This window comes from Ahaetulla prasina, chromosome 7 (genome assembly GCF_028640845.1).
Source record: "Ahaetulla prasina isolate Xishuangbanna chromosome 7, ASM2864084v1, whole genome shotgun sequence".
Lineage (NCBI taxonomy): Eukaryota > Metazoa > Chordata > Lepidosauria > Squamata > Colubridae > Ahaetulla > Ahaetulla prasina.
In genome coordinates, this window is record NC_080545.1 from 70,141,656 (window position 1) to 70,162,831 (window position 21,176).

General features: G+C 41.8%; 1 protein-coding gene across 2 annotated transcripts in view; it reads right to left on the bottom strand.

Annotated features, from left to right (window-relative positions):
* The window catches only part of CSF2RB (colony stimulating factor 2 receptor subunit beta), a 41,721-nt gene that overhangs the window by 12,546 nt on the left and 7,999 nt on the right, over positions 1-21,176 (bottom strand). For both annotated transcript variants that reach the window (XM_058191429.1, XM_058191428.1), the window contains 5 exons: positions 14,299-14,462; positions 10,667-10,827; positions 9,489-9,660; positions 4,681-4,813; positions 4,399-4,568 (listed from right to left, as the gene is read on the bottom strand). In XM_058191429.1, the coding sequence (XP_058047412.1) occupies positions 4,399-4,568; positions 4,681-4,813; positions 9,489-9,660; positions 10,667-10,827; positions 14,299-14,462 (800 nt within the window). The remainder of the gene's footprint in view (positions 1-4,398; positions 4,569-4,680; positions 4,814-9,488; positions 9,661-10,666; positions 10,828-14,298; positions 14,463-21,176) is intronic.

Below are 21,176 nucleotides of genomic sequence, written 5' to 3' on the forward strand. Positions count from 1 at the left end.
CACATGATAGAGTAAGAAAGCAAGTCTTAGTGGCTTACTGTTGGAAGAAATGTCCATCTGGGTCAATTCCAAGTGAGGAAAAAGACACTGGAAACATGGAGATTGTTTGGAAAGATGGTTTAATGGTGGACAGGGTCACATGGCTTAAGATCCCGGGCCAAAAAGCATGTGGTTGAGAGACAGAGAGAGATGTATACCCTCTGTTCAGCTTTGAATTTGAGCTTGTATTCTGATTGGTTGTCAGACTCAGTGGTGGGATTCAAATATTTGTACTATTGGTTCTGTGGGCATTGCTTGGTAGGCATGGCAGGGCTTGGTGGGCCTGGCTTGGTGACTGTGGCAGGGGAAGGATACTGTAAAATCTCCATTCCCTCCCCACTCCAGGAGAAGGATACTGCAAAATCCCCATTTCCTCCCGATCAGCTGGAACTGAGGCAGAGAATAGATGGGGGCAGGGCCAGCCAGAGGTGGTATTTACCGGTCCTCCAAACTACTCAAGTTCTGCTAGCGGTTCTCCAGAACTGGTCAGAATCTGCTGAAACCCACCTCTGATCAGAGTCCTATGGGGCCATGCAGGGGTAACTTGTGTCTTGAGTCCCAAGCTTGGTTGAGCTATGCTGGGTGATGATGTAATGAAGGGGTTTTGGGCAATTCCTATTATGGCTCTGCTTGAAGGAGGTAGATCTTTTTTATATAGAATAGACTGGCCCAGGCCTTAATGGCCCATTAACAAAGGTGGGAAGGAGCTGAGTTTCTGCCTCCCTTTTAGGGGAAATATCCTTCCCTTTTAATATTTCCCAAAATATCTCATTTTCCTAGGAGAGAGGTGGGTGCCAACATCCTACATTACCCTTATATGGTTAAGTCCCCTATCCATACAAATGCCATTGGTGGACCCTTTTCTTTTCACAATTGTTTCCTTCTTTTTCATCCCAGATATTTGCATCCATGAATATGTTATCATCCTTTTGCCTGCATTCTCTCTTTTAATACTAACATAGACCCATTCTTTTGTGCACCCATTGATTTATTATTGTTTTGATAATAATAATAATAATAATAATAATAATAATAATAATAATAATAATAATAATAATAATAATAATAATAATATTTTAATTTGTATACCGCCCTTCTCCCGAAGGATTCAGGGCGGTTTACAGCCAGAATAAAAATACAGCAATACATACAATATTAAAAACAAACATTAAAAAACTTATTAAATTTGGCCTAATATTAAAATACAGGTAACACTAAAAGTTAATATAAAATCAAAACCCCATAAAATCAGCTAAAAATTGAAATTAAAATTCAAGCCAGTCCAGCAAGACGACACAAATAAGTCTTAAGTTCGCGGCGAAAGGTCCAAAGGTCAGGTATTTGTCGAAGTCCAGGGGGAAGCTCGTTCCACAGGGTGGGAGCCCCCACAGAGAAGGCTCTTCCCCTGGGGGTAGCCAGTCAACATGGGGATAGCCAGTCAGCTTGGCTGATGGCACCCTAAGGAGTCCCTCTCTGTGAGAACGTGCAGGTCGCTGGGAGATACAAGATGGCAGTAGGCGGTCCCGTAAATATCCTGGTCCTAAGCCATGGAGCGCTTTAAAGGTGGTAACCAATACCTTGAAGCGCACTCGGAAGACAACTGGCAGCCAGTGCAGTCTGCGTAGGATGGGTGTTACATGGGAGCTCCGAACCGCTCCCTCTATCACCCACGCAGCTGCATTCTGGTCTAACTGGAGCCTCCGAGTGCTCTTTACGGGGAGCCCCATGTAGAGAGCATTGCAGTAATCCAAGCGAGAAGTAACAAGAGCATGAGTGACTGTGCATAGGGCATCCCGGTCCAGGAAGGGGCGAAACTGGCGAATCAGGCGAACCTGATAAAAAACTCTCCTGGAGACAGTCGTCAGGTGATCTTCAAACGACAACCGCCCATCCAGGAGAACGCCCAAGTTGCGCACCCTTTCCATCAGGGCCAATGACTCACCCCCAACAGTCAGCCGCGGCTGCAGCTGACTGTACCGGGGTGCCGGCATCCACAGCCACTCCGTCTTGGAGGGATTGAGCTTGAGCCTGTTCCTCCCCATCCAGACCCATACGGCTTCCAGACACTGGTGCTTCGATAGCTTCGTTGGGGTGGCCTGGGGTGGAAAAGTACAGCTGCGTATCATCAACATACAGTTGGTATCTCACCCCAAAACCACTGATGATCTCACCCAGCGGCTTCATATAGATGTTGAACAGGAGAGGCGAGAGAATCGACCCCTGTGGTACCCCACACATGAGGTGCCTCGGGGTCGATCTCTGCCCCCCTGTCAACACCGTCTGCGTCCGGTCAGAGAGGTAGGAGGAGAACCACCGATAAACGGTGCCTCCCACTCCCAACCCCTCCAACCGGCGCAGCAGGATACCATGGTCGATAGTATCGAAAGCCGCTGAGAGGTCTAATAGGACCAGGGCAGAGGAGTAACCCTTATCCCTGGCCCTCCAGAGATCATCCACCAACGGACCAAAGCCGTCTCCGTACTGTATCCGGGCCAGAAGCCAGACTGGAACGGGTCTAGATAGACGGTTTCATCCAGGTACTGGGGTAGTTGGCATGCCATCAAGATTTCTACAACCTTCGCCAGAAACGAAGGTTGGAGACTGGACGATAATTTCCTAAAACAGCTGGGTCCAGGGAAGGCTTCATGAGGAGAGGTCTCACCACCACCTCTTTCAAGGCAGTGGGAAAGACCCCCTCCCGCAAAGAAGCATTTGTAATCCCCCAGAGCCAGCCTCGTGTCACCTCCTGCATGGCCAGCACCAACCAGGAGGGGCACGGGTCCAGTAAACATGTGGTGGCATTCAACCTTCCCAGCAATCTGTCCATGTCCTCGGGAGTCACAGGGTCAAAACCATCCCAAACAGTCTCAACAAGACAGGTCTCGAAACTCTCGCCTGGATCTACCCAATTTTGATCCAATCCATCCCAAAGCTGAACGATTTTATCGTATAGATAATCGTTAAACTCCTTGGCACACCCTTGTAATGGGTCCTTCCGCCCCTCCTGTTGAAGGAGAGAGCGGGTAACCCGAAACAGGGCGGCTGGGCGGTTATTTGCCGACGCAATGAGGGAGGAGACGTAGGAACGCTTCGCATCCCTCAATGCCACTAGGTAGGTCCTACTATAGGATCTAACTAGTGTCCGGTCAGCCTCAGAACGGCTGGATCTCCAGACACTCTCTAGGCGTCTTCTCCGGCGTTTCATCTCCCTCAGCTCCTCGGAGAACCAAGGAGCTGGTTGAGACCTGCGCCGGGTCAGAGGCTGCAAAGGCACGACACGGTCCAAAGCTCCAGCCGCAGCCTGCTAAAACACAAAAGCAAAAACAACAGGATGCCTGCATTCCTTTATTCATTGTATTTTTATTAAAAGGTTTTGTTTTGTACTTTATACTAATGATGGACATCTTATAGCCAAGGTTTATAAAAGGCTGATAGAGTTGAACCTACAAAGTGAATGTGTTAAACATTGCAATGGTGACATGAGAAGCTTCCAGGTAAACTCTGAGGACAAATTTGAACATGGATTGTTCACAATCTTAATCTAGTCTCTGCTTCATGCCATAGTGGTCAGTTAGATGATTATTGTTTTGATTACGTTAAAGTCCATATTTATTATGGAGTTCAAGTTCAACTCAAAGTATGTGAGATTTTTAAAGAATAATCATTTAGGCACTGATAAAATCCAAGGTTGTATAATTTCAGTGAAGTTGTGAGACCATGTGTCTTCAGGCCATACCTAAATCCTCCTTAATCTGCTAGACATATCCTAGAGAAGATTACAATCCATTTTATCTGCATGTTTGCTTTTTTAATACTCTGTATTGATTATAATCCAAATAAGAGACTCAAGAATTACAGGAGTCAGCACATGTTTCTTTGAAATAGATAGACATTCTCTAAAGCAGTGGTTCTCAATCTTTATAGTGCTGCGACCCCTTTAATACAATTCCCCATGATTGGCGACCCCAACCGTAAAATTATTATTTTTTTAGGCAGCGATCTCAGCTCGCCTCAGGAGCCGCAGAAGGGGGGGAAAAGCGGCAAACTGTTTTTTTGAATCTATCGCGCCTGAAGCCGTATTGACTAGCGATTGGGAGTGATTGCAGCTGGCTTGAGAGGGAGACATCAGAGCAAAGATTTCTCTCTTTTTTAATTCATCGCTCCTGAAGCCGAATTCGGCTAGCGATTTGAAGAGCCTGCAGCTGGCTTGTGGAGTCAACCATTGGAGGCCAATTCTTCAACTTGCAAGTATACTTCCCATATTTCCGATGATCTTAGGCGACCCCTAGCAAATTGTCATTCGACCCCCAATGGGGTCGCGACCCACAGGTTGAGAACCGCTGCTCTAAAGGGACTTACTGTTCAGATGCATCTTGATCTCTTTTGCTTCTTCTTTCGGTATCACACGAACAGAATATTGGCTTTGCTTGTTAGGGTTAGTGACATTGATCTCGCAGCTTTGCAATACATAATAAGTGGCACTATTGCTTATAAGGGGTACTTGATGGACTTCAGAGCATTCCATCTCTCTGCATATAAACAAACACAACAGAGAAAACTTGTAAAAAATGTATATTAAATTTAAAAAATTTAAAAAGTAAATCATTTGGGAAAATATTTGATTTAAAGATTGTTTCTTACTCTGATCCAGGTTTGTCTTTGTAGAAGAGTGTGAACAAGATAGAATTGCTGACTTCTTGTCTCACCTCCCAACTGCATTTGAGTCGATCAATTCCATTAAAATAACATTGAAGATTCTTGTGCACAGCATCATCTGACAGAGAAATCAAAAATATATTTATTGAAATTGTGCAAAATGTGATATCAATAAGAAAGAAGAATTTGATAAAGAGCATTGCTAAAATGAAAATGAAAAAAAAAGGTCCAGTTGTCCAGTTGTGTCCAACTCTAGGGGGCATCACTCATCTCAGTTTCCTATCCAACATTATCCAAAGAGGCTTCTGTGATCATGTGGTCAGCATGACTATACACTGAGGCACACAAAAATAATTATCCATTAATGTCAGGATTTTTAAAAGAATGTATTCAGTATAATGTACACAGTGTATATAATATAGTGAAGCAAGTCCTTAGTTTTTGACAAAAACAGAATGTTTTTGTCCTAGAAGATATCAATACTCCCAATAACATCAAGTCCTCATTAATGTTTTAAAGCCTATGAACAAGTAGATGTTTCAGTTCTAGCAAACATTCCAACTAAGATGGACTATTATGGTGTAAGTAAGACATATAGTATAAAACACAATCGTTGTGTTGAAAGATTATCCCGTAGCAATTCTCACTTGATTAAAGGAAGACAATTTGCTTTCGGGGATTTCTTTTTTTCAAAGAAGAGAAAAATTTCAATGAAATGATCACAGGTGGGGTATCTGGTGATCTTGCATCTAGTTAGTTACAAGGTGGATAAAATATATTTCTGTGTATATATGAATGCTGCTTTTTTCTCTGGCAGTCTGTAGGGTTTTTGGTTTAGCACAACCAAAACCCAAGGGACAATACTATGAGGGAAGTCTTTTACAGTACAGACAAAGAAATTCAGATAAATGTGTAAAAAGATGGACAACACCAGCAATGAAATGTTTGCCAATTTCAACCATAAATCAAGCTCAAGAACAGTTCCCAAACTAAATAATCGAGTTCTCTGAGAATAAGGAGGCAAAACAGAAGCCCTAAGGAAATAGTCCTTTGAGAAACGGCAAGCTTTCAACATAACATTGACACACAAGAACAAAACCACACTAGTAGCTCTTGCTGCCTAATAATACAAATTGGAGAATCTTTTTCTTGTAGTTCTTGCATGTTGTTCATCTTAAAGTTCAACTGAGATTCACCTGGGTTACTCATATCATTTTCTGATCTAACCTTGCCTCAGTGCTCTCTCAGCATGGTCCTGTTTCAAGTGGCCAGCAATGAACATTTCCCTCTCATGGGCTGTTTCCTCAGTAAGAGAGGCTTCTGTTTTGCCTCCTTATTCTCAAAATACTTGATTATTTAGTTTGGGTGCTGTTTCTGGTTAATATTTGAACACAAATTTGTCAGCCAATCTATAATTGGCTGCCAAGGAACTTAATTCCACTACCCATTTCTTTTTATCCTACAAATATTCATCCTTTCAAAAAAAAAGAAAGGATTTATTTAAAAGAAATTTCTTTTTTATTATTATTATTATTATTTATTTGATTTTTATACCGCCCTTCTCCCGAAGGACTCAGGGCGGTGTACAGGCAAAAATAAAACAGATAATACAATATACAATTTAAAAAGCAGATTAAAAAACTTATTTTAAAATTAGCCTGATAAGTTAAAATATACTAGACTAAAAAACCCCATTTAAAATTAATTAATAAAATTTAAAATTTAAAATTAATAAAATTCAATTCAAGCCAGCCCCGCGCAAATGAAAAGATGTGTCTTCAGTTCGCGACGGAAAGTCCGAAGGTCAGGTATTTGACGTAAACCCAGGGGAAGCTCGTTCCAGAGTGTGGGAGCCCCCACAGAGAAGGCCCTTCCCCTGGGGGCTGCCAGCCGACATTGTTTGGCGGACAGCACCCTGAGAAGTCCCTCTCTGTGAGAGCGTACGGGTCGGTGGGAGGCATGTGGTAACAGCAGGCGGTCCCGTAAGTACCCAGGCCCTAAGCCATGGAGCGCTTTAAAGGTCATAACCAACACTTTAAAGTGCACTCGAAAGGCCACAGGTAGCCAGTGCAGTCTGCGCAGGAGCGGTGTTACGTGGGAGCTACGCGTAGCTCCCTCTATCACCCGCGCAGCTGCATTCTGGACTAGCTGAAGCCTCCGAGTGCACGTCAAGGGGAGCCCCATGTAGAGAGCATTACAATAATCCAAGCGAGAGGTAATGAGCGCATGAGTGACTGTGCACAAGGCATCCCGATCAAGAAAGGGGCGCAACTGCCGAACCAGGCGAACCTAGTGGAAGGCCCTCCTGGAGACGGCCGTCAAATGATCTTCAAACGACAGCCGATCATCCAGGAGGACACCTAAGTTGCGCACCCTATCCTTTGGGGCCAATAACTCGCCTCCAACAGTCAGCCGCAGCTGCAGCTGACTGAATCGGGATGCCGGCATCCACAGCCACTCCGTCTTGGAGGGATTAAGCTTGAGCCTGTTTCTCCCCATCCAGACCCGTACGGCTTCCAAACACCGGGACAGCACTTCAACAACTTCATTAGGGTGGCCCGGGGTGGAAAAGTACAGCTGAGTGTCATCAGCGTACTGCTGGTATCTCACCCCGAAGCCACTGATGATCTCACCCAACGGCTTCATGTAGATGTTGAACAGCAGGGGTGAGAGAATCGACCCCTGCGGTACCCCACAAGTGAGGCACCTCGAGGTCGACCTCTGCCCCCCTGTCAACACCGTCTGCGACCGGTCGGAGAGATAGGAGGAGAACCACCGGTACACGGTGCCTCCCACTCCCAATCCCCCCAACCGGCGCAGCAAGATACCATGGTCGATGGTATCAAAAGCTGCTGAGAGGTCTAATAGGACCAGGGCAGAGGAGTACCCCCTGTCCCTGGCCCTCCAGAGATCATCCACCAATGCGACCAAAGCTGTCTCCGTGCTGTATCCGGGTCGGAAGCCAGACTGGAACGGGTCTAATAGACATCTTCATCCAGATATTGGGGTAGCTGTCGCGCCACAGCACTCTCTACAACCTTCGCCACAAAGCGAAGGTTGGAGACTGGACGATAATTACCCAAAATAGCTGGGTCCAGGGAGGGCTTCTTGAGGAGGGGTCTCACCACCGTCTCTTTCAAGGCGGCAGGGAAAACCCCTTCCGACAGAGAAGCGTTGATAATCCTCTGGAGCCAGCCTCGTGTCACCTCCTGAGTGGCCAGTACCATCCAGGAAGGGCACGGGTCCAGTAAACATGTCGTGGTGTGAAGCCTCCCCAACAACCTGTCCACGTCCTCGGGAGCCACAGGGTCAAACTCATCCCTTTGTTTTATTTAAAATAAAATAAATAAATAACTAGTTGTTTCCGTGTTTCTCAGGTTGCAAAGCTCCTCTGCCAACTGATCTGATTCTAATGCAATAGCAGTTTTGCTTCAGTGCCCCTTGACAAAGGAGCCAATTCCTCTCCTGTGGACAGACAAAGCACCCATCAGAGTTATTTGAGAGGCAAACTTGAAATGGCTATTCACTATTAGTTAAAAATAAAAATTTATTGGAACATTCTACATTGCCAACCCACCAGTAACAATGTCGCCTAAACACAAAGGACCTCATCTCATTGCTGGTGTGGAACTGAAGCTTTTTGGAAGATCTCTCCAATGGCCTATTGCATCTGTAGCTGGCTTTCAGTAGTTATCGTGATTTAAAAGCCACTGCTAAACTTAGCTTTAGTAAATTTCCCTAATCAACTTTTAAAGCCATCTGAACATATACAAAACTAACAACTATGACTACTACTTGTGAGACAGAATCCACAGATGCTTTGAGTATCATGCCCTAGAGAAGAATGGAATGAACAGTTGCATGTAATGAATAAGTACTATTTCAAGAAAAAGCTAGCTAGGGACAGCTTTATTGATTAGAAATGCCAATTAGTTAAAAGAGAGAGAAAGAGAGTGGGAAAGTATGAAGACAATAGTTGATAAGTTGGTAATTCTTCTTCCTATGCTGAAAGGTTTGACGTTCCAAAAGGTATCTTGAAATGGCCTTTCAAGATTCACTACTCACTTGGAAAATCTTAGAGTTCATTTTGGATTAGCTCTAAGTGTAATAGAATTAATTATTACAAACCAAAACAATAAGGAAATCATTGTCAACTATTGTGTTTACCTCTTTTCCTTGTCTAAAATAAATTGACTTGAAGCTCTCTTGAAAAACATAATGTAAAAACTTGATAAAGTAACCACCCTTCTTGTTCTGTGAACTTTTCATATTGGATTTTTTAAAAAGGGAAGAGGAGTCTGGCTGTCACTTTATTAATGATATCCAGTTCAAAAGGATAAGTGGAGGGGGGGAAAAGGTTGTGGTAGCAACATTTAGTGTATTCAACCACTTCCTTTGATTGCCAAAGTAGCTGGACTAACTCATTGCCGGTGTTACAAAAGGTATGTGACATCAGTTTCTTGCATTAAACAGTTTTTCACATAAAGCTTTATGTTGCTTAAGTTATTACTTAAGTCTTACTCTTTTGTATGTCAATTTTTCTAGACAACTTCCTTTCCTGAAACTATGCATTCTATTGTTGACACAGAAGCAGTTTTGAGAAGAGTCACTAAAGATGCTCATGCTGTAAGATTTTCAAATCATAATCACCATATATTGCAATCGTTGCCTAAATTTTATCCATCTGGTGGGGATTCTTTCCAGAAATTTAAAGCATCTGCAAACATCAAACTTTAATATATATTTTTCTTTCAGTCAGTAGTCACATAAAGTTCTACTGGTTTTCAACTTACTTTCTGGTGTTTGCCAAGTAACCACTGGACTCCAGTTGCTATAACGGCCAGCAAATTCACTATCTGGACTTGGCTTGCTTCTAACCCTGGCAACATACCTGCTGCCAGGCACAAAGTTACTGTGTCGGAGACAATAATGAGACTTATTTGACACCAATACAGAGGAAGATTCCTAGAAAATATAAGGAGAGAGATTGGTATGAAAATATGGGGAAAAAATAAGCACATTTATGTGTTCTAGGAAAAGAAACATTCTAAACTTATTGTTTATTTCATGCAGTGACTTCCTTTGTTTAAATATTGGGTATTGTATATTTGAGAACATCTAATTTATCTGATGGAAAATTATGGAAAATTGTAATAATATTGGGGGGGGGAGATTTGTTTCTCTTCTTAACTATTTTATGGGTATGTGCTGCCCAGACTCATGTTTGTAAATGGATAAACATTTAATAAATAAATGAACAACATTAATTTTCTCCTCCCATTATTTTTGGGAATGTGGACAAATGGGGGGGAGTGTTTTTATTTTAAAAATAAAATGCTTGTATTTAACTATTCTGGAGATTTTCTGTACTTATTTTATTGTTGGCTTCTTTTAAAAAATAAATTGTATTGCACTACAGTTGATCCTGAAGTTGTTGACTGCTGATAGCTCAACGTTAGTGGTCCAGGGTCTACAGAACTTGGTTGGGGAGCCAAATACTACCTACAAACACCAGATTGTGAGTTGTCTATATTAAAAATAAATGTTCATAAATACAGCCAGCTTCAGTTTCTGATTAATCTACTCATGAAAGTTCATTAGAGATGTTTTAGGGTTCATCCCTGTTCATAGCCTTATCAGCTAGATTATTTATTTGGCAAACTTTTAAAAGATCAATGTTCAAAGTGGTCAGGGATTCTGGGAAGGAAAGAAGGAAGGAAGGAAGGAAGGAAGGAAGGAAGGAAGGAAGGAAGGAAGGAAGGAAGGAAGGAAGGAAAGCTCAAGATGTCATAAGATTAGGGTTTGTTTGTTTTTAAGCTACAGATGAATATATCCATTCTCTAGACTCTATTCAAAACTTAACTTGTTTTTGATGTGAAAGACATCCACTCCTTACTTCTAGTTTCTTCATATATTGTAAATATAAACAAAACCACTGTAACTATGTGATTATAATGATTGCTATAGATACCTCCCAAAGTTCCCAAGTTCTTTTATAGCTTATTTCAAAATCCAGGGGAAGGCTTTCCAACAAGTGATTTCTGCTTGTTCCTCCACCTGCTCTCCACTCCAGTAGGAAATCACATTCTTCGGTGGCAGTGACATTTAATTTCTCAGGTGGCAGAAGCTGAACTAAAGAAACAATGAGGGAAAGGCATAGGTTAATTCTTGCCCGTATGAAAGTCACATATTTACTAATACTGTCCAGAAATATAGAAGGCCAATATTTTTGCCTTTAAATGGTTGTATGAAAAAACAAATGTTAGTAGAAAAACTTATCTGTAAATATAGGATGCTGTCATCAAATCTCAGTTTTCTGTACATCTACAACAATACATTGAGAATTTTATCTAACCTGATTCTCCCCTGGTGTGCTTGATTTCAGTTCTGATTACAATATGGCCAACAGTCATGCTTGCTGATATTTATGGGAGCATCAATTAATTATATCTGGAAGGCATTACTTAGGGAAGGCTACCCTACATATTTAATGCAATAAAAATATCACTGTCATAGCCAGAAAAATGAGATAAGAAGCTAGACGGAACAGTCAAAATCTTTGATTGTCAGATCATTGGTAACTTTTCTGCATGTTCCATATAGCAATCTGGAGAAAGAAAAGAGATATTCTGAGTCTAACAATGCACGTTCAGAATGCCATCTAATCCCATGGATCAAGTGATGAAAAGAATGGGGTCAGTTTCCAACTTGACTGTAGGAAAGAGGATAGTAAGCTTCTCACAAATACTGCCAGGTCCTAGCAACCAGATGTGCATTGAAAAGTTCAAGCTGATCCACCTAGAATACAAAAATTTCTCCAGACACCTCACCTTCCCTTGGAACAAACAGTAAGATTTCATGGAAATTGGGGAGGAGGGGAAAGAGAAAGGAGTCAGTCCTAGTTCTCTTGCAGCTGCACAATGACTCAAGGCTAACTAGCCACTTGATCCCTCCTCCCCAACCACAACAGTCCTCTTTCAAATTAGCCGTGAGTGGCATGAGGGGAGAAACATCACAAAGTAAGACCTAGGACAGGGCTCATTTCATTGTCCCAGTTCCACCTGCATTTCCTCCAAATGGAAGCAAATAAAGTTGGTACAACTATTCCAGATTCCATGACACTCCTTGTCTAACCAACTCAGTCCAGATGTTGTTGTGCAGACCCTGCCTGAACTGGTCTATTAAGGCTGCTTTGTTCCAATCTGCATCTGCTGCCAAAAACTTGAAATCGGCTATGTAAAGCCTCACCCTTCTGTTGCTTGTCTGAGCTGCCAAATGTTGCATCTGGCTCTTACAACTCTTTATCAGGTCTCCAAAATGACCTCTGAATCTGTCCATAAAGTTCTGATTCTGTCCATGATTCAGTTGTTTCATTCTATGATTGGCAGGGCTTGTTTAGCTACCAATTCATTTAACTACCATGTTTTCCTGAAAATAAGACCCTGTCTTATATTTTTTGAACCCTGAAATAAGCGCTTGGCCTTATTGCCATGCGCTCAAAAGCCTGATTGGGCTTATTACAGGGGATGTTTTATTTTGGGGAAAACAGGGTAGACACCCTTAGGTGCTCTGTAGGGAATACTGCAGGTTGGGTTCCCATAAGCAATTCCCACTGAGCAATGAAGGGTCTTATCTTGTCTGCTTCTCCCACAAATCTCTCTGACAAATCTCCATGGTAACCCAGCAAAACTGGCTACGCAGCTGGAACTGCTGAGGAGTAGCTAGTGCTGCCAGCAGCGGGACATTCTCAACCAACTGAAGCACCATGGCCAATAAGTTCCTGACTTCATCGCCATCTTCTTCTGAGGCTGTAGCAAGGCATCCATCACATTAGGAGCCAATCCAGCAGTGGTGGGTTTCTACCTGTTCGCCCCGGTTTGGGAGAACCGGTAGTAGCAGTGGCAGAAGGCTCCGCCCACCCACCTGGATGTCATCACGGACACCCTGCGCGTGATGAAGCACCGTGCACAAGCAAGCAAACACATGCGCGCAGGCACAGTTCCAAACCGGTAGCGAAGGTAAGTAGAACCCACTACTGCAACCCAGCTACTTGTGAGTCCAAGACCATCCTGGCAAACTTTCTTCTTTCCTCAGGAGTGAGAGATGTGAGTCGGGAGATTAAAGTCAGGCCCAAGAAATCAGATCCACCCATGAAAGGTTCAAGGTGACTTTCATTGTGTTCTACTTATAGTAGAAGAACCTCTCCAGACTGCTCACCTTCCCTTAGAAACAAACAATTAAGGTTCTATGGAACTTAGAGAGTGGGGCAGTCCTAGGTCTCTTTTTTTTTGAGAATTTTTTTTATTTTATAGACAAACAAACATACAATACATAATCAGTCATTCACTGTGTCACCTTTATACATCTTTTGTGTCTTCTTACACCTCCTATATTCATCATTTCTTGGTATTATCCATTCATTTGCTGTAACATTCTCCCCACATTGTTCATTTGTTGTAACATTCTACCCTATATATATCTCTTCTCTAACCAATGATAAAATTGTCCCCATATTTTAAAATATTCTGATTCCTTTCTTTAATTATCAAGGTCAATCTATTCATTTCTGCACAATCCAGTATTTTCTTAATTACTTCCCCCTCTGAAGGGATATTCGAAGGGATATTCTCTGCTTTCCATCTTTGGAAATACTATTCTCACTGCAGTTATTACATGTATAATCAAAGTCCTAGGTCTCTTGTGGCTGTCCAATGACTCAAGGCTAACTCCCACTTGGTCCTTCCTCCTTGCCTAGCTGGGAATTTCCCAACAGAATGTTGCACAACACCCAGGTAGATCTGAGAGAACGAAGTGCAGAAACTTTGGTCTACAATTCATCTTCTGAATAGAGCACCATTGTGTCAGAACTGGTCAGTCAAAACTGACCATCCAGTCAGTTTTAAGTGTCTACACAGGTAGTTCTCAACTTAGAACAATTCTTTTAGTGACCATCTGAAGTTACAATGGCACTGAAAAAAGTCATGACCATTTTTTGCACTTATAACCATTGCAGCATTCCCATGGTCATGTGATCAAAATTCAGATACTTGGCAGCTGACTCATATTTATAATGGTTGCAGGGTTACCTGTGGTCATATGATCCCTTTTGCGATCTTGCTGACAAGCAAAGTCAATGGGGAAGTCAGAGTCATTTTTTAACTGTATTACTAACTTAACAACTGGTGTGATCACTTAATAACTATGGCAAGAAAGATTGTAAAATGGGACAAAATTCATTTAATAAATGTCTCAGTTAGCAACAGAAATTTTGGGTTCAATTGTGGTCATAAGGCAACTATCTGTACCTAATTCTTGGAATATAAGATTTGTATTCTATTTGTGATTTTTTTTCACCATGTTGCCTAACAACTAAACTGGCAAGAAAAAATCTCTTGAGTGTGATGTTTTAGTTGGTGATCATTCTGAAGTTGCTGTACTTCAAAGTGGTCACAGAAACTACCTTTTCAGCAGTTGTCCAGAATAGTACCCTTTTAAAATTGTTTCAAATTGTTTGAGGCAATTTGAACACTGGGTCAGATGTTCTCTACTTGATTAGAGGAAGGTGAATGCGGAATATTCTCACATGAATATGCAGATACATACTGTTCTTGAAGAGGTCAACATTCAGTTGGATTTCTAACTTCCGATCAGGTTTGAAAATGAACATATTAATCCGTGCAGAATTGAAATTGGTTTCATTCCTCCTACAGTGCCAATGTATCTCAGAGTCCACTTTTTGGCTATTGCAGATCATCTTTGTGAGATTTCTGTAAGCAACAGAACTTTGTTTTATTTAAAAAAGCAATGGTTTCTTACATTAACAATATGAATAATTCCAAAATTAAGTTAATACCTTTATTATACTAAAAAAGTTAATAAAGAAATGTGCATGCTTTCAAATTCTCCAAAATTCTTCCATCAAGGCAGAAAGTATAAAATGGTTGGGCTTCAGACCAGTGGTTGGTTTCAAAAAATTTTACTACCGGTTCTGTGGGTGTGGCTTGGTGGGCGTGGCATGGCTTGGTAGGTGTGGCTTGGTGGGCGTGGCAGGGGAAAATCTCCATTGTCTCCCCACTCCAGGGGAAGGTTAGTGCAAAATCCACATTTCCTCCCAATCAGCTGGGACTTGAGAGGCAGGGAATAGATGGAGGCAGGGCCAGTCTGAGGTGGTATTTATTGGTTCTCCGAACTACTCAAAACTTCCGCTACCAGTTCTCCAGAACTGGTCAGAACCTGCAGAAACCCACCTCTGGTTTAGACCATGGACTAAGCAATATACCAATTTCCCCCAAAATAAGCCCTATCTCAAAAATAAGCCCTAGCATGTTTTTTACGCATGCATCTAACATAAGCCCTACTCCCAAATTAAGTTTTACTTAAGCGCCTGTGCAGCTGGCTGGCTGCCCATTCCGTCTGTTTGCTCACAGTGCCACCAACATTAAGTGAGGTGAGTGAGGGGTGGAGGTGCCCAAGGTTCCCCACACCGCCTTACCTCAGGGCCCCCGCAGTCAGACTATCCACACCCTGACAACTGCTTCATGGCTTCGGCATCGGCATGACGCTCAGCCTCTTGCTCCGTTGTGGCCGCGAGCAAGCAAAAGAAGGGCTGGCGGCCATGTGGGGTCCTGCTGGATGAGGCTGCCAGAGCCACTGCCACGAGGCAAGTGTTGGTGTGTGGGTGGCCTGGCTGTGAGGGCCCTGAGGTAAGCTGGTGAGTAGCACTTGGGGCAGTTCCATCTCTCCCTCATGGTGGCAGCACTGGCATGCCAAGCGGCCTCCTGCGCCACCACAAGGAAACAAAAGAAGTGTGCCTCCAATACATGGAGAAAAAAATAAGCCATCCCCAAAAATAAGCCCTGGTGCTTATTTTGGAGCCCAAAAGAAAATAAGACTGGATCTTATTTTCGGGGAAACATGGGTAATAATAAAGTAATTATACAAGAAAACAATTACTGATGTGGAACAATCATTCCCTTACAGTTTAGTTTTTAGCAACTTCTAGGAAAACTGTCATAGATACTCCTGGTTTTCATATGTGAAATGTTACATAACCACCCACTCCTCTTTGTCACCCTCCTTTTTTCCCCTTCCCGGGCAGACTGAAAAACAGTTCCTCTTTCAGAGTAACAGAGGCAGAAGACAATAGTTGAAACACCACTTCTTCATTTTCTGAAAAAGAATATAAGGGCAGATGGTATCCACTTCTCTATTGCTAATGAACTATATTTTCTCATCTCCACAACAGGGAACTTCAACTTGTATTTCCTCAAACTATAAATAATATGTGGTGAAGGAAGCATGATTACATACACTCTCATGATCACTTGTACATATTCATTGGAAAACCCACACATGTATAACTGAACCTGAATAGAATTCTCAAGCTACTGTTGACAATGATTTCCAATCATGTAGAGCAGGCCTGTCAAACTGGCGGCCCACAGGCCAGATATGTCATGTGCAGGCCACACCCACCCCAGCTCCGCAAGAGCAAGAAACATCATGATGCATCACGATCTGGCCAGTGACATGATCAAGTTTGACATCCATGATGTAGAGGGAGCTAGATGAACAAGATTTTTAATCATGCAGAAAGAACTAAACACAACACTTCAGTTAAATGCTTTGATTGGACCACAATCTATCTATTCAACACAATATTCAATACAACTGCTGGTTTTACCATCACCACCACCACCAGTAGTGGGTTTCAATTTTCTTCGCTACCGGTTCGCTATTGGTAACGTGAGTGCATGCGCAGAGCGTTTTTGATGATGTCCGGGCAGTTGGGCGGAACTTCCCACCGCGGCCGCTATCAGTTTTCCCGAACCAGAGTTAATACCGGTAGCAACCCATCACTGATCACCACCCAACTTTAAACATTTTTAACTGTTGTACAGCATTCAGACATTATTTCTTCCTTGTGCAACTGGTGTCACAGTCTTTTATTTCTCTTCACATGGTAGAGTTAGCCCATCGTGTCTTCAGGTGAGGGAGAAGGGATCAAGCCAGTGGTGAAATCTAAATTTCTTTCTTACTGGTTCTGTGGACATGGCTTGGGGGGGCATGGCTTGGGGGGGAGTCATGTGACTAGGTGGGCATGGCTATGTGACTGGGGGATCAAAAGACAGAAATTCACTAACAATGTCCTGCTGGAGCAGGGTTGGACTAGATGACCTCCAGGTCCCTTCCAGCCCTGGATTATCCTCTGAAGCTGTGTCTAGTGCCAGGTTTGTAGTCCTTCCTTCCTCTCCTTTTTCCTCCCTCCCTCCCTCCCTCTTTTTTTCCATCTCTCTCTCTCTCTCTCTCTCTCTCTCTCTCTCTCTCTCTCACGAACCCCCAACACACACACCCATTTTTTTGCCTACACCCCCCCATTTTTTGCCTAGCAGTCTTCAGCTGTTTTACCTTTTAAAAATGCTTTTAAAAGTACAAAAAAAGCCTCTGACGATCAGGCACCTCAGCTGGGATTGTCAGAGCCTTGTTTTAACCCTTTAAAAGCATTTTTTTACAACCACCAAGAGGTTGTTTAAAAATGCTTTTAAAAGTTAAAAAAAAGGCTCTGATGATCGCGTGGCTAAGCTGGGCATGGGGTGGGGTGCCAGGGATTTTTGCTACAGGTTCTCCTAACCACCTGCCGCCATTGCTACTGGATCAGCCAACCTGGTCCGAACCTGGAGCATTTCACCCCTGGATCAAGCTAGTCATTGAGAACAGCAAAACCTCTCCTCTGAGGTCTCTCTCTCTAAAGGAAATATTGGAAAGGGCAAAGTTGTTGAAGATTTAAAATTCTTAAAATGGATTTACAATGGAAACTAAAAGTTTTTCTTTTGGGGATTATTAGATAAAGGCATGGGGAAAACTGGAACTTGGTTATATATATATTGAAGGCGGCAAGAACCTTATATGTTCAAAAATGAAAAGAGGCATAGATTCCCACAACAGACAAATGGGTTGAAAAGATGGGGAAACTGGCGAAGATGGCACAGTTAACTGCATACATTAGGGATAAGAATGTAAATAGTTTTGTTTACACTTGCTTCTGGACTTTCTATTTGAAAGAGGAAAAAAATTAAAGTTTGATTTTGGGTTTTGATGACTAAGTAGGTCATGGTTATAGAAATGGCTAGTGTTTACTATTTTAGATAAGTAAAAATGTGGTATTATAACTGTATTATGTATCTTAATACACCAAAAAAAATTGGAAGTCAATGTTTTTTTGTTTTCTTCTTTTCTTTTTCTTTCCTCACTTTATTTACTTTTGCTCTTTACTTCCCCACCCCCTTTCCATTTTTCCCATTGCCTTTATTTCTATTTGTATTTTACATTAAGAAAAAAAATAGTAAAGAAAATTTTAAAAAAAGAAAAAGAAAAAAACCGGTTCAAGCATTTGGGACTCATTAGCTTAGGGGGAAAATGGTTAGGCTGGAGAATTATTGGGCTCTATTAAATGATGCATGATTTAGAGAAAGTGAATAGGGATGACTAGGATTAACCAGTGAAGAGATTTAGAATAAATAAGAAAAAACTTATTTTTCTTTGCTTCTTTAGGCAGCACACACATAAAATTATGGAATTGATTACCACAAAATAAGATGGTAGCCAGTAATGGCTTTGAAATGGTATCAGATAAATTTGCGACAGAAAGTTCTATCAAGAACTCTTAGTCTTGGGGGACAGCTATGTCTCCCTTTTCTTCTTGAAAACACCCCAGAGAGACATCTGACTAACTATTGAGAGAAAGAAAAAGCTGGGTTCGTGGAAGTCATTGCTTTTTGTCTAATTCAGCAAGACTGGATCTCATGTTCTTACATACTTCTTTTTGGTAGCTACTAGAGAGATAGGAGAAGTACTTCCTACCATCAGCTCCTTCAAAATCAATAGCACTCCTTAGTTCAAAGATGTCTCCTAATATAGATTATCCATTAAGGGAAAAGCAGGGACAAAGAGGCACTTCGTCTGAAATCTGCCTTAGAGCTTTCTTCACTTTCATCTCACTGCAGCACAAACATTTCCTGACAATCCCCTTTTTTTTCCCAACAATCTTTCCCCTCATGGTGTTCTCTTCAACCGACTCCCAGTCCTTGCCTTCAGTCGTCCTGATTTGTACCATTTTGCAGTGCAGGTAGGCCTTGACTTATGACCCAAATTGAGCCCAAAAATTCTGTTGTTAAGTGAGATATTCATTAAGTGAGCTTTGCCCCATTTTGTGACCTTTCTTGCCACAGTTGTTCAGTGAATCACTGAAGTTGTTAAGTTAGTAACAAGATTGCTAAGTGAATCCCATTGACTTTGTTTGCAGAAGGTCGCAAAGGGTGATCCACATGATCCCCGGGACACTGCAACTACGAGTCAGTTGCCAAGCTTCTGAATTTTGGTCACATGACCATTGAGATGCTTCAATGCTTGTAAGTGTGAAAAATGGTCATAAGTCACATTTCTCAGCACCGTTGTAACTTTGAATAATCACTAAAAGAACTGTTATAAATCAAGGATTACCTGTACTGTTTCTCCTCTTACCCCAACACTGAATTTGCTATGGATTCACTATGGCACACTTTTCTCACCATTGCAATAGCCATAGCAATAGCACTTAGACTTATATACTGCTCCATAGTGTTTTACAATACTCTGTGACACTTTACAACCCTTTCGAGAGAAAGAAGAAAAAACTGCAGACTGAAAGAACCAGGTGACCCTGAGGACACAGATAAACCTCCAAGTGCTTCAACAACCCTCTAAAAGGATGCAACTGACCAGTTGTCTGCAAGGAATATAAATCCTTCAATTCCCCACTATCCTGTCAGAGCTGAAGAAGCTTCTTGGATGAGAAGTGAAATGTCTTCAAAGGAAAAACAAGAAAGTCCAGTTGCCTCCTGAAAAAGCATCTTTGGGACACCCTGTGAGTGGTTTACAATGTTAGCATATTGACCCAACAATCTGGCTCCTCATTTTACGAATCTCAGAAGGATAGAAGGTTGAGTCAACCTCAAATCCCATCAGGTTGTGGGCAGAGTAGCCTGCAATCCTGTGTTCTAACCACTGAGCCACCCAGGGCCCTTTCCTCACCACGCTGTTGATAGCATAGCCAGGTGAACCCAAAGAATAGTATCAGCTATTATTACGGTAGTAATTTTTTACTGGTATAGGCATGCTATTTCTTGCTAATCCATAGATGGAATCTTCCAAGGCCATTGTCTTTGGGCAGCAGGAAAATCGAGTAGTTTCCCACAGGAAACTGAAGAACCGCTTACTAGCAATGAAGCTGGACGAATCTGCTTGTGGAGTAAGAGCAAGAGAGCTCTGCTTCTTCATGAAACAAAAATTCACCATGCCTATCACCTATTATTTGGGCTGCTTTTGAAAATGAATTTAACAGAGCTAATCCAGAAGTTGTATCAGGTTTCATTTGGACTCCTTTTGAATGCACCATGCAAAACTTTTGCTCAAAACCAGAATCAATTTAAACAGATGGCTAAACCCATTCCTTTAATCTTCTCTGAAAATTCACCTACTTCGCCTCCACATCCCAGGTAAAGGCAATTGGGTGGTAGATATTTGATGAGCAACTGGTGACCTTTAGAGGAAGAAAAACTAAGCTGAGCAAATCCAACAATCCTGTTTTGAAATTTCTTGTATGACTTTAAAAAAAATAGCACAGATCATTTGCCAATATTAGAATTATGGCAGGACAGAGGTCAGCAGAGAGGACAGAAAAGTATATGTTGTCTAATATTGAGATATGTAACTCTTTAACTGAGCCATAAGGGGAAAAAAACTAGAATAGATAAATCAATCCACCATATTTGTGCTTATGACACTTCTGCATAATTCTGTGCCAAAATTATTATTATTCCTCCTCCTCCTTCCTCCATATTTCTCATTCAGCATATTGAAAAAGGAATTATATTGAGGTTTCTTGTTTGGGGAGAAGAACATTTCAGCAAAGTTTCCAGAGATAAACTGAATGTGTGAAAAGCTGTCCTAGTGAGTCTATAAATGCCCCATCTTTCCTTTTTTAATTCTTTCACTTGCAGTCTGATGTCTTCTAGTCTTCTTGTGCATCAATTAAAACCTACAGGAAGATTACTAAGAAAAGCCTTCCTAGGGGAGTTCTTTCCTCTTTCTCGGGGGAAAAATAACTTTCAGAAAGCCAAGTTGACACAGAGGTAATTTTCTAAGCATTCACTCGTAAATCTATTCCCTCTTGATGCTATCTGAAAGGGCACATTTCTTTTAAAAATACATAATTTATGTTTAAATGGTACTTCTCTTAACATTTATTTTCTATTTTTTTCTCTCTCTCAAAGTACAGAATGTTTAATTTTTTATTGTTAATTATTTACTTGAATGAATTATTTCCTTGAAATAAGAATGACATTGGAACATTAAGAACACGTGAAGCACCAGTGGAGATACAGTTCTAACTTGCCCTTTTGCAAGCTGCATCTATTCCATGAGCTTCTGTCTCTTAGCATTAC